Consider the following 14,199-nt stretch of genomic DNA (forward strand, 5'->3'; position numbering starts at 1 on the left):
GCTGAGTTTGTCCATTTTCAAATACTGATCTTTTTTCTTCTCTCTTTTTTTTAAAGGTTCAAAACATAAAGCAGCAGCGTGGGATGGGATTTTGCATAATACCCTGTTTGCATACCTGTGTGAGTAAGAAAGCACCTCTCACCTCTGTGCACAGACACCAACAGAAGAGGGGGAAATCAAGTCTCTTTTTTTAATTACATTATCTAAGCATTGATGCATTACTTGTGAAAAAGGTAGAAAAAACAGCAAGTCTTTCTCAATAAGTTAAACCTCTCTGGCTGAAGAGCGGGGCCGGCTCACAAAACAGAAGATTTCCCGAAAAAGCATTCAAATTCATCGAAAAACAAAAAGACAAGGAGTTAACTTGTGGCGCTGAAGTAAAAGTCGGTCTCCTTGTTGAATTTAATTTGTTAAAAAACAAACAAAAAAAAGACAACTAGAAGATGCAAGTGGCTTATGTTACAGTCCTTCCACCCTTCTCCACAGGGCTCTGCAAGCAGTTCTCATGAAACTGCACGAGTTCCATCGTTTGATCGACAAACAATAAGCGGAGTTATAGTTGGTAAAAAAATTATAATAACAATAACAATAATTACAATGACAGTAATAACGAGAAATGTAAGTAATAAACACAGTCCTGTACAGTCAGGCTCATCTTCTCATCGACCACAGCCAAAGTGGTCGCGCTGCCGGTTGGTCGCCAGCAGCGCGACGGACCCACGCCGACTCCAGAAAGGTGAGCAACGCTGGCGTCTCCTCCGCTGCACTCGCCGATGGTTTGGTGGAAAGTGCCTTTCCATTTCATGTCGCCCTCCGCTGCCAAAGACGACACAAGAGGGACGTGATGATGAGCCGACGTGGTCAGTTCATCCCGGAGACCACGGGGCCCAACGTAAGACAACTGCTCCAGAGACTCACCTCACTGGGGTTTGTAGTTTGTGTTCCCACAGAGCGCTCAGTCCAGTTCATGTACCTCGTCCTGCATGGAGACCGAGGGCCGCCCGGCTTCGCTCAGACGCTTGGCCATGATGTCCCACTGTGGAGCCAGGATTTTGGATTTAGAGCCTGCGGAGGACGGAGAGAACCGGAGATGAAACGACACACAAGTCCACCGACGACCGAGTTCACTACAGGATCAACTCTTCTGCCCCCTGGTGGCGCCACAGAGTACTCATTTATGTATTTGTGTCTTTGCCTTATTCTTTGAGCAGTCGAACTAGATGAATCGATTTCCACTAATTACATCTTTCTTTGTGAGAAATATCCAATAAACAGCGAGTAGCGACACTTCATCACCAGTAGGAAGCAGAAAATATACTCAAACAACCAGCAGCCGGTATTTAACATCTACCAGCTCACAATACATTCAGCAAATTATCTTCAGAAATATTCATTATCATGTTGCTGACAATCTGACTCTGTAAACGCTATATTTAAAAAGACTTAAATGTCATTCAGCCAACAACAACCATTGAACATTCAGCAGCATTCCTCATTATTTTACTCCATGTGCTCTGCTGCACCTGAGAGGCCCATCATGAAATAAAACGCCGACGCAGCTCCGAAACAAAGCACAGCAGGTGAGAGCAGCTAGTTTATAGATAATAAACAAGAAACTAATCAGTAAACGCTAGAGTCACTACTGGGTAGATCTCTGAACAGAGCGAGGCTAGCTGTTTCCTACCGTTTCCAGTCTTTATGCTAAGCTACGCTAAGCACCTCCTGGTTTCTAGCTCCATACTGAGGCACAGACGATGTCTCCAACTTCTCTCAGCAAGAAAGTCGATCACACCTTAAAGAAAGCACCGTCCGTCTGTCTGTCCTTTGCTTATCATCTCGAGCTCTCATCCTGCTACACTTAGCGGGTGTTTTGTTGGGGACCCCAGGACGTGCAGCGTCCAAGTTGGACGCTAGTTTCCCAAACATGTTGACCTACCGTTATTTTTCATGCTTCGTATGGAAACAACGACATCTGGATGAAACTAGTGCAACAAACTAAATAAAGCAAAACATGTTAAATGCTAATTAAGGACATAAAGAGGCTTCTCCTCCACATGAAGAACGATGAACGGGATACAATCCCGAATACTTGATCCTGGCTGCCTTCCACCCTTAATCTCCCCCTGGTGAGCTATCCCAGCCTGGGCCTGAGGTGGGCTCACAGACCAGTGGAGATGCTCTCCCTCAGGGTACACTTACCAAGCCCCCCCCCCCACCCCCACCCCCTCCTCTTCCTCCTGTTACCATGACAACATAAGACTGTAGCCTCCAGCTGAAGCAGCAAGGCCGATGCGATCCTCCCAAAATCTCCCTCTCTGTCGCTGGCATGCTCTCCCTCTCTTGATCTCTCAGTCTGTCTCTTCCCCTCTCTCATTCCACAGGGAGAGGGAAAAGTGGGACATCACCCAAAAAAATAGGAACCCCACTCAAACTCTGTTCACCCTCCGGCGGTGTGTTGTAGCCATCGAGTTGAGCTCAGTTTATGTTCTCTTTAAATGTTTAATAATCCATTTAAAAGCTTTAACATTTATGTGTAATGTGACGTATTTTAGTTTGTCTTAATACCGTTAAACACATTTTAGTGTTCTTTTTTGAATGGCTTTTTTGTCATTTCAGTCTAATTTTAATTATTTTAACAGCATTATTCCACTCCTATAATTACATACATATGACCGACTGCCTAAAGAGTCGAATAAAAGCACATAAATCAACATAGAAAAACTTCAGTTTCAAGTAATTTCCGTCATAGAATATCATTTTTCAAGCTCATGTTCAACTACAGCAGAGATTTAAATCGAATGAGACGTTTTAAAGTTTGTGAATATTCTATAATAACTAGAAAACAACAACAACAACACACTGTAGTCTCTGCTCTCACTCACCATCCAGCCCGTTGTGCAGTTCGTAGCTGCGTTTGCCCAGGATGGTGGGGGAGCCGTTGTTGAGGATGGGGGAGGACTTAATGGGCGTCAGGCTGCCTGTGGAGATGGACGCTCCACGAGGCGGAGGGTTGGGTTTGGCTGGACGGGGGTGTGCTTCTGCAGGGGAGAGTGAGAGAAGAGAGGTGAAGGGAGAAAGTGATGAAGAAAAAAAAGGGGAGTCATTTTACCCGCCCTAGAGATGTTTACCTTCTCTCGAATACAACTGGACGACATGGCACTCGGCTCGCGGAGCTCAAAACCAAGCTTTCACAACACCAAGAGTCCACTGCCATGCTAGCAGCTCTGATGCTGAGCTAAATGCTAATATGGTCACAATAACAACAGCATTATGCAGATGTTTCACACAAAGTACAGCTGAGGCTGATGGGAATGTCCTTAGTTTTGCAGGTATTCGGTCATAAACCAAAGAATTGGTCTCGTCAGCATTTTGACCCGATGATGGCGCTAGAGGAACCCGTTAAGGAACCACCAAAGTTATTACAATTCAGCCTGAGGAGAACAATGCATGTACCAAACACACAAAGCTGTCCATCCAATAGCTGTTGAGCCATCGAACCAAAGTCAGCCGGCTCCGTCCTCTGTGGACCATTGCTGTGCGTATGAAATGTCGTGACCGGCTTCTTCTTACCTAAATACCGAACCACAGACTCCAGAGGTTTACGTTCCACAGCTTTCAGTGGCGACTGCTTTTTTGCCACATCTGGCAACCGCAGGGCACCTGCAGAAATCCATCGCAAAGAAAAATACGGTGAATAAAAACCCGAAATGGATTACACAGTCCACCGGAGAGGACGAAGACAAAGGGCCCTTACACTCTGCCTTAATGGCGGCCATGTTGACGGGGAGGTAGGGGTGCCTGGCTAGATACCGCGGCCTGATGATCTCGTGGCAGAGGCGACGTGCCATCTGCGTCAGGCCAGTGCTCTGCAGGAAGAAAGCCTGTTTCGTCTTCACTGCGAATTTGGGGCTGCCGCTGTGCCGCAGGGGCAGGCCGTGGGGGCTCTGTGGGTACAAACAGATCCACGGTAAGCTGCAACGGAGAGCAACGCGCGTCTGTGGGCTCTGGATTCGTTGGCGCCGGTTGGAGCCGACTGGAATGCTTCCCCCCCAAAAAACAGAGAGAGAAAAAAAAGCAGCATCCATTCAGCGCACTGGCAACAGACCAGCTAGTGCAAAGTCATGTAGTCGCTAATCATTTACAACGATACGTATACCGTTCAGAGTGTATGTGGTACTTCCTCTGGCTTATTGACACAGTACACACACACACACAGTATTTACACCATAACATGTCATCAGGGTTACTTGCGAGGACTGTGATCTTGTATTAACCGTTAATGCTAGAAACTAATTTCAGGTAAAGCATTAAAAGAATGTTGAAAGCGTTGCAGTCGAGGGTTAATAATCCAACGTTGAAACTGTATTTGTGGACCCAAAAAACGACTTCATCTGGTGACGACGTTGGTGACTCCAGCTTCTTTAATGTGAGGATTTGAGGCCTTTCTTTGTCATGTATGATAGGAAACTGAACGTCTGAGTTTTGGGGTGTCGGATAAAAATGTGTGTGTGTGTGTGTGTGTGTGTGTGTGTACCATGCTGCTGCGGTTGGGTCCAGGCCGCTCTCCATCCAATCGTGTGGGCATCTTCAGCCCTCCGTACTTCTTCCAGTAGTTCCAGCATGAAGCGCACAGGCGACATTGCATGTTCGGAGGTCCCCATGAGTACCACTGGTAGGAGCTGCTGGCTACGCACACACACACACAACCACACACACACACACACAGGAGAAAGTGAGTGCAGGGTGACAGAGCAACACACGTATAAAAACATGCCCACGATGGCTGATAATCCACATAATCATGAACACGCGTTCATTTTCACGCAGGCGAGAGCACAACCTTTAATCGTTCATCATTAAATTAACTACAAACATTCAAATAACGCTGTTCTCTCTCCTCACCATTTGGTCCAAACTAGAAGGAAACAGAAGGCCTGAGAACAACCTCTCTTCGCCTCGAACTTTTAAATGTCAAAACAACGAGTCATGTGGATTCATGTTGCGTTGGTTGTTTTGTCTCGTGTATTTAAAGGACTGAGATCTTAAATAGCACCTTTGAGCAAACAGGAAACGAGCTTGTGAATTAGTACGACGGCGTTTCAATGACATAACTTCTTACAGGTTCCGTTTTTCACTCGCTGCAGCCCCTTTAAATACGATTGCAACTGTGAAAGGCCAAAGCAATTACCCAAGTTCACCGTGCCCAATTTAGCGACACGCACTGGAATCAAACGAATCATTTTATTTTAAATGTCAATCAGCAAAAGAAAGAGAGGCTGTTGCGGTTACATTGCGACAGCAGTGCTGAGCGACTTACTGTAGCAGCTTTCGCAGGCTCTTCCGAGGGCAGGGACCTGCGGCGAGCCCGGGGCACCCGGGACGCCTGGGACTCCTGGGACTCCTGGAATGCCTGGGACTCCCGGGGCACCTGGAACACCTGGGACGCCTGGAGGTCCTGGGACCCCTAGGATCCCTGCGATCCCTGCGATCCCCGGGACCCCTGCGACTGCCGCTCCATTCACCAGAGCTGGTTTTACATTGTTACTCAGCTGGTTGGGGTTCGGCTTGTTACTGGAGAGGCGCCACAGAAACAGGGAGAGGGGTCAGACCATCAGAGACAACACCGGTCAAAGAGAATATACAACCTTCACCAGCAGCAGTTCTACTGGTACTGCACGGAGAGCTGGCGTGAATACTGACTCACTGAAAGAACGGTGGCAGATGTCCAACTGTTAAAACACAGCAGATGCTGCTGTAGAGGGTCAAAACAACCGATCTCTCCATGTATTCACATGACAAGAGTCGCACACATGCACTCGTGATGAATGGAATTATTTGAGTCACACAGAAACTTGGAGGTACTCACTAGTTCGGGATGTAGACCTGCTTCAACTTGCTTTCTGCCTCGGCTGCTTTTAATCGTTTCTGGAGCGGAGACAGAGGGTGAGGAGGACGAAGAGAGCAGAGGAAGAACAGTGGGATCAGAGAGCCGTGCTCCAGAAACACCCCCGACGGATTGCACTGATTTTAAGACAGAGTGTGGAATATTTTTGAACAAAACCGACTCATTTCTAATAAGAACATTTTTGTTGTACGTTTTAATTTGGAGCTTCCCTGACGACAGAATACAGCCGAACTGTGAGGAAAAGGAGTATAAAAAGAAAACAAAAGGGAATTGTTCACCAGAAAAGAGGGAGGAACACTAAAATCAAATGTAAAAGAGGATGTAAACAATATTCCTTTTCCTTTTACTCGGGATGTAGATCGGATGCAAACTAAAAGGTCGTAACAGTTATAGAGCCAGAGAGAGACACAGCCTGGTTTAAATGACTAGATGCCAATGAAGAGTTCTCTTGAAACCTTGATGTGAATGAATGTGTTTTACCTGCTGTACATATCTGTCTGTGGTCTTCCACATGTAGTAATACTCAATAATACTCGTCAGGGACTTCCACGGCAGCTGGAGGAGAGAGGCCACAAAATACTCGTTATTTCAGTGTAGACGCTCGTAAAATGGTGAGAGCAGACCAATAAAAAAATATGTGACAACTCGTGACTGTCGAGATGCTGTTAAACCGTGGATTTAGCACTCCCGCGTGAATATACCAACGTTTTATACGAGGACATTCTTCATCTAAATGAACTAAAACCACTAAAAAGGCCACAAAAGCTGCCGAGGTTGAAGTAGCGCCGTCGAGTTGCCTCCGAGAAGTTTTGAGAGTGAAAACTGAGCCGTCAAGTCGAGGCCCCACCCATAATGGTGGCGTAGTCCTGTTGTTTGAGAGGAGGCCTGGGTGGAAACCTGAGTGAGCGGCACTGACGGCAGACCGCCACCAGGTGGTGGAGTGATGCACACGGCGAGCGCTCAGCAGTGTGCAGCAGTAACGTCCTCTCTCTCACGGCTCTCTGTAGAAATGCTCATTGTGCTCCGCTTCAACGTGTTCGCTCTTTAGTAACGAGGCTGGCTGCAACGTGAGCTTGCAAGACCACTATTGTGCCTGAAAGTTTCTCCATCTAAAGTCAGCTAAATAACTTAAATAAGCCCAAATGACTGCGACATAAGGTTAACTCTAATTCTGTGGTCACGGGTGCATTGAACACCTATTCCACACACCTTTAAATTAGACCACAGGCACTACGCTTTTAGTTCCTTTTATCTACTGCTACTCACAAAGTCCTGCTGGATGTCGGTGAAGTCTTTGCCGTATTTCTCGAGCGCCTCCTCGAACAGGTTGGCCTCCGAGGCGCTCCACTCCTCCATTTCATCCCTGCAGAGGACGGGCCCACCCTGGGGTACCAGCGCTGCGATGGCCCGGGTCATGTCGTAGCCCGTGGCATGGAGGGTGTCCATGGCGTGAAACTAAACGCGCGATAGAAAACACGTCATTTGAAACGATCGAGCAATTTATTTATATTCTGCTGACTTGTTGGGAAGAGAACAACTTGTATCATTTGTTCAGTCCGTGGAGCTTATATGCAGCCCCTTCTTCAAGGCGTACGGATGTGTGTGTGTGTGTGTGTGTGTGTGTGTGTGTGTGTGTGTGTGTGTGTGTGTGGCTAGCTAGAAGGCCTCTCATCTATGTTTTATATATGAGGATAAGATCTAGGGCAGAATAGACCCACTAGGCTTCCGGGGGCCCCGTGCTTGTTAAGGACAACCACAGACTCAGCAACCACAAACAGAAGCACAAGCACACGTTAACACGCATGTGCGCGACAAGCACAACTGCTACACTCTTCACCTACGGCGGTGCGATGCCGATTTAACCCCGAGGCCGCTTTTCATGCGTGTGGATGTGCGAGTATCTCACCAAGGTGATGTCTCTGGAGGCTGCAGCAGCGCTCATGTGCAGACTGGGCTGGCGGACAGAACTACTGCAGTCCAAGGCTCTGGCGAATGTACCTACTGACCTGCAGGACACAGACACGACGCAGAGAGAGAGAGACACATACATATATTATTTCTATAGAAAAATAAGCTTTCAGTTTTACTTTCACCGTCTACATTGAGTGATTGAGATAGTTCCCTCCGAAGGTCCTTTTCTGAACCACTTGTGCGCAAAAAGAAAATCCAGTGCTTCCTGATAAAATATTCAGTGTTGTAGTGTCGCAGCAAATTATACAACTCCAGACAATTTGCACAGAGATAAAACCGCTCGCTCCAACATGGAGAAACAAAGACGACCAAACGTTCAGAAGAGTTTGTGATACTTTAAAGGAATAGTCCGACCAACACGTCTACCAGCAGCTCGCTGAGCGTACGTCGATAAATCTGGTTTGATTTCTATCCAACCAAATTCACACACATCCCCCTTCTGACACAAAATGATCATTTGTCAGCTTAACGAGTTACGCCGCTGTTGAGTTTGGCTACGTCAGTGACGGCGATGTTAGCAGGTGAGAAAGCGCACATCGGATTTGACAATGACCTCAGAAAAAAAACACCAATGCCAATAACACCAAATGCCAATAAAAAGGCAGAAAATATCTTATTGTCACACTTAAGTGTGTTTCCCGAGCGTCTGTCGGTAAAAGATGTAGCGCCACTTCACCAAAGTCCACAGCAACTATTCTCGGGACTTTCAGGTTGATAGCGGTCTGTGAACAGAGGAAGGCGATCAAAACAACGCTTTACTAAACCGACGAAGAAGGCCAACGCTGCAGCAGAGGCTTTGTTTTGAGTGGCACAAATCCTAACGAAGCAGACAAAAGCCCTTCACCGATGGTGGGATGTGACAAGGGCCATAAAGGCCTTCACCGACGATGGGATGGGACAAGGACCATAAAGGTCTTCACCGATGGTGGGATGTGACAAGGGCCATAAAGGCCTTCACCGATGGTGGGATGGGACAAGGACTATGAAGGCCTTCACCGACGATGGGATGGGACAAGGACCATGAAGCCCTTCACTGATGGTGGGATGGGACAAGGACCATAAAGGCCTTTACCGACGATGGGATGGGACAAGGACCATAAAAGCCTTCACTGATGGTGGGATGGGACAAGGACCATAAAGGCCTTCACCGATGATGGGATGGGACAAGGACCATAAAGGCCTTCACCGATGATGGGATGGGACAAGGACCATAAAGGCCTTCACCGATGATGGGATGGGACAAGGACCATAAAGGTAAGACACAAACTCCAACTTCTTGGCCACTTTCGTTTCGTCAACTTAGCGCTCAGAGGTAAAAAGGTTGGAGTTGGGGGAACGTGCTTTTTTGCTTTAATGCGGGCGACATCGCTCTTAGATATGAAGCAGGAGCCATGAGACGGTTAGCCTAGCTTAGCATAAAGTCTGGAGCTTTCCGAAGGAAACAAATCTACCTACCAGCACCCTCTAAAGCTCACCTCTCGCACACGTTGTAGCTCGTTGCTTTCAGCTGTACATGAGGAGGTTTGAAATGAAGTTTTGTGCAGGACTGTTTCTTAGCCAGAGAGGAAGTCACTGCCCCTGAATTAAGCTGCTAAAATTCACAAGGTACATGATGATTAATGCACTTTGGAGTAGATTGTTGTTACCTTAGAGCCAGGATAGCACGGTTCCCTTATATCCAGTCGTTATGCTACGCTAAGCTAACCATCTCTAGGTTGAGGCTTCATACTTGGCATATATACCGTACTCGCTACAAGAAAGCTTATTGTTTGTATATTTGGTTTTTTTTGATCATTTGTATGCTGAAGCACTTAGTGTCGACTTACCGAGCAACTACTAAGAACTGGTCAATCTGTTTCTCGGTCAGTGAGCTGTTGGGGTCAAAGACCTTCTCCTCGAGTTTCTCCAAGTCTCTGCCATCGCCCTCGTCTACACACAGACACACAGACACAGTTATTTATCCTATAGGCCTCTATGGTTCCTTATTGTGGTACCACATGTGTACAACAAGAGTTTCAAAGTTCCACAATCAAATCGGACTTTCTTCCTGGTTTTGCCTTTTATTTTTTCATTACTAGCTCGTGCAAAGCTTGAATGAGTCCACGGTTGAATAGGTGGAGTCTGTCGAGCTGCTAGCCTGCAAACAAACCCGCCGAGCTGCCTGAGCTTCAACACATGGAACAGAATGTCATTAACATGGCTTTAATTAGAGCGCTCCGTGTCCCCGTGGTGCCCAATTGCAATTTCAGAGGTTTTCCCACCTGCTAAGAATACAATTCTGGCAAAACACTGAAACCCTAAATATGGCAAGAAAACAGTCACATTTAAAAGTGCTGAATATCTGCACACAAGGTCTGGAAAATACCCTTCAGGCTGCTAGAATCAAAGTTATGTTGGACATTAAAACCGTGTGTGTAAGGTATAATAAACAGACATCAGTAGAGATTAAAATGAGGCCCACGTTTGCATTATGCATACCGGTATCAGCTTAAATTAGACAACATTTATGACACTAGTTAGCTGAACTCGTTTGGCCAGGAATCTAAAAACTGTTGAGTGTTAAGTTTCAGGTGTTCCTGTGCATTCACACGCACACACGCACGCACACGCACGTCTCGCATTGTAGTAAGTTACTGCCTGATGCAAGTGTACACGTTATCCTGTATTAGGAGGAAATGGGCGCTCTTAGCAGTCGTTAAGCAAAAGCAACAGTAAGCTCTCCATCCTTTCCTCCAGGTTACAGGAAAATCATCACGTATACAGCAAAACAACAATAGTTTGTTGTTCTGAAAGCTTTGATGATGTATCGTCATGCTGCCACACTGTGATTGCCATTGAAACTCAGGTTAATTGTTTTTCTTTTCAATAACTTGGGGGAGAAAAGGCCACTTAAAGTTCATAAAATGTTCCTGAGAATTGATAAAAAAGAAGAAATATAATAAAGAGCCCTGCAGGAAAACGTTAACGTGCTACGCTGTGAATAAGCTTCTCTCGAAGAACTGTCAATTAAAACCAAAATGCCCCAGATTTAAGTTTAAGTGTGATGTACCTTCTTTCAGGAGGTCGGTGATGTCGGCCTGGTACTTGTTCCCGACGCGGATCTCCCCCTTATCCGCCAGCAGAGTCTTTTGCTGAGGGTCGTATACCAGCGAGTAGAAAAAGGCATCCTGGGAAATACAGATGGCAGAAAGGCGTGAGGATGGTATGAAAGGAACAGGAAGCGAGACGGGCGAACGGAGAGGCAAAAGAGAGGAGTGTATCCGTGTGTGTGTGTCTTCCCCTCTGCTAGTCTCTCGTCTCCTCATTACTGTATGTGAAAAGAACATTCTGGGTCAACACGTTGAATAATTCATCTGGAAACAAGAATCTCTTAACTCATAAGTGTCTCTCGCTAACACACCTAACCACAGTTTAGAAGGCCGCGTCCTGTTATTTCAGCATGAGGCGCCGGTGGTACGCACCTCTCTCTCCAGGTAAGACTTCAGGGCTTCCGTCTCGTTCAGCAAAGTCACACAGCACTTCCCCCTGGAGTCCAGAAAGGATGTAAGGGAAGGAGGTGAGGAAGGAGAGGGTTTAGACACGGAGGAGGGAGGACAGAATGAATAACATGTGAAACACAGAATAACAGACTTAAAGTCTCTGGGGAGAACACGTTGCATAAGCGCTACCTTGGCCTAACTGTCTAAGAGGATACTTTGATGTAGGATGAATCTCAGAAACTGCAACGATGATGTCTGAATCCAAATTATTTACCAGCCGAGTAGTCACACACCTCTTCTAGCCCGAGGCAAGCGCGATTCGAGGGTGATGAACTCAAAAACACCTCGTGCAACCTGCGCCGCTGCAGCAACACGGCTGTTAAAGTTAGAAAATCAGGTTCGAATTTTGTTTTTTTTATTCCAGCAGATGTCAGTTTGCTCTTCCTGCCACTGTTCAGAAATGTCAAGTAATGAGGTTGGAATGATTAGGTGGGTTTGCCTGGAGCCTACTGACGAGCAACGGCGGTTCTACATGTAGAAACAGCTCACCGCTGACATTTAGTGCTCAACGCGCACGCTTATAATATTATTATTTAGTTATTATTTCATGTCTGGGGCTTGTGAGACTGAACGCCGACTCCCGAGCATCTTTCAGCCGTCATATAACCTCACGAGAGGCAGATAATGCGAGTGACAAGGAATCGATGAATAATCACGTCATCAACTGATGTTTTTACAGCCGCACGCACAGAATCCAAAGAGGAGGAATTTGTTTTATTTATTACGACCATGAAAATAGAACAGACGGTAAAAACAAAACTTGTACTAAAACTCTGAAGTAGTTATTCAGTAGACAAACTGTTTCATTCAGTCTCAAGGTTCATAAAAAAGAGATATTCAACAGTCTACGTTTTATTTTCAACATTCAGTTGAACTGGATTTAAAATTTTCCATGAAAGTAAAGTTCCAAAAAAATGTTTGCGTGTGCTTTCAAGTGTAGTTCTCAGAAGTCTAGACTTAAAGTCTACGGGGAAAACATGTTGCATAAGCGCTATGCTGGTCGAACCGTCTGAGAGGATACTTTGATGAAGGATGAATCACGAAAGACAAAAACATATATAAATGGGAGGTCAGACTTGTGAAGGATGGTGATCGGCGTCTCTGATTAGAGATGAAAGTAGCATCGGCTGCTACATCACCATATAAAATGAAAGTTTATGGTCAAAATTAGCGTTTTTTTAAAAAACAAGTGAAAATAACTCTTGACAATCAATTCCACGGGATGTTTTGATTTGGAAAAACTGGGATTTTTGGACTCAATAGCAGCCCCAAAGGAGCAGCTTCATTCACAGCCTGGGATTGGTATGCGCTATGAAAACTGTGCCCTGTGGGGGAGAGAACACAAACTGAAGCCAAATTGAAACGGACACCCTGGCGGCGTAACACCGGGGTGTCGTTACAGCAGCGTACCTGATGTGTGTGGCGGGTAAAGACTCCAGTTGGCGGGACAAGAAGAGCTCTCTGTGTCTGAGCTGGTGTTTCTGTTTCTCGGGGAGGTCGGCCATCTCTGGATTCTCCATCTCCTCCTCCAGCTCCCCTGGGTGGCAAGAAAGGGTGAAGGGTCAAACATATACCCATTGGATGAGGAGGAACAATGACGTCCGCAGGGAGAACGGGGGGGGGGGGGGGGGGGGGAATGTACCGGCCACAAACTGTCATGTACAACAAGCAGGTATTAAGGATGCACACTTGATGAGCCGGAACATTGAGTCCTCAGGGAGGACGACGCTCGCGTATACATTCAGATATTTTACATAAAATCTCACCGATTATGTCGACAACTCGAGTATGAAAAACCACATCTGGCCACGGCTTTCTCATCCGATCCTGCGGTTCTACCTCATTACAAATAACGTGTTCCAACACTGCTCGGGATTCTCCACCATTTTAATGCCCCCCAGCTGTGTTTTCATTATACGGTTACTTGGGCAATCGTCTGTATTTCAAGCGTTAAAAAAAACGACTAAAAACAACCTGAATTGAATGTTAAAATAACAGCAATCTGGCGTCCCCACTTGCATTTAGACCAGCAAAAAGACACAGCAACCAAATGTAAAGCATCCATTGAGAAAAGGTGAGTATTTGTGACTGCACCGCTATTGCCTCTCAACGTGGTGACGGCTGAGCCAGTGCACACGAGCTGACGGAGCTGACGGTGTTTACCTGAGGGTGCGTGCTAAGCTCCTGTAATGACGCTATCGCCTATAATATATATATGCAGCCGGCCATGTCAACAGAGCAAAGAGGAGCTCAGATTACCCCTCCCCCCCCCCCAATGGATAAAACCATTGGTTCAGCCAAATGACTCCTCTCCCAAAAACAAACAAATGACCACACTCCTGCAGAGGGGTTCAGTTTTATAGCCTCAGGTTCGGAGATATCGGCGTCAAACATTTCTGCCGTCACCCCGAAATAACAGAGCTGAAAGGATTCTCACGAGTGATTCTAAAAGCACTCGTTTCTTTTCCAGAGCCAGTTATTCGGGGCGATCCACAGACCCCACAGTCAGAAGGTTTTATTAGAACCAATCTACCCGTTCTGTGGAAACAGGGACACTTCTGGAGAGATGTCCTCGCTAAATATCTGGGTTTTGTTGTTGTTTTTGTTACAGGGCCCCATAAAGGAGGTCAGACGTAAAGGCATGTGTGTTTGTGTTAAAGGGGTGATTCGGTATTTCACTTCCATAAAGCTGAGGAACCAACAGAGAATCTTAAGAAACCTTCCCGGCCTAAACGAGTACGTCTTCTAATCTGCATACATCCCGTCAGTAACGCAGACCTCCTG

General features: G+C 46.4%; 1 protein-coding gene across 1 annotated transcript in view; it reads right to left on the bottom strand.

Moving 5' to 3' along the window:
* mta1 (metastasis associated 1) overlaps nucleotides 1–14,199 on the bottom strand; it is a 33,149-nt gene continuing 18,950 nt past the window's right edge. The window contains exons 4-18 of the mRNA XM_079287230.1: nucleotides 12,826–12,952; nucleotides 11,338–11,401; nucleotides 10,926–11,043; nucleotides 9,703–9,805; nucleotides 7,812–7,911; nucleotides 7,172–7,360; nucleotides 6,386–6,460; nucleotides 5,867–5,925; nucleotides 5,318–5,571; nucleotides 4,535–4,686; nucleotides 3,755–3,944; nucleotides 3,571–3,660; nucleotides 2,883–3,038; nucleotides 919–1,065; nucleotides 1–816 (exon numbers count right to left, since the gene is read on the bottom strand). Coding sequence (XP_079143356.1) covers nucleotides 956–1,065; nucleotides 2,883–3,038; nucleotides 3,571–3,660; nucleotides 3,755–3,944; nucleotides 4,535–4,686; nucleotides 5,318–5,571; nucleotides 5,867–5,925; nucleotides 6,386–6,460; nucleotides 7,172–7,360; nucleotides 7,812–7,911; nucleotides 9,703–9,805; nucleotides 10,926–11,043; nucleotides 11,338–11,401; nucleotides 12,826–12,952 — 1,787 coding nt within the window. The 3' untranslated portion in view covers nucleotides 1–816; nucleotides 919–955. The remainder of the gene's footprint in view (nucleotides 817–918; nucleotides 1,066–2,882; nucleotides 3,039–3,570; nucleotides 3,661–3,754; nucleotides 3,945–4,534; nucleotides 4,687–5,317; nucleotides 5,572–5,866; nucleotides 5,926–6,385; nucleotides 6,461–7,171; nucleotides 7,361–7,811; nucleotides 7,912–9,702; nucleotides 9,806–10,925; nucleotides 11,044–11,337; nucleotides 11,402–12,825; nucleotides 12,953–14,199) is intronic.

Source organism: Melanostigma gelatinosum (genome assembly GCF_949748355.1).
Source record: "Melanostigma gelatinosum genome assembly, chromosome: 16".
NCBI classification, from domain to species: Eukaryota; Metazoa; Chordata; class Actinopteri; order Perciformes; family Zoarcidae; genus Melanostigma; species Melanostigma gelatinosum.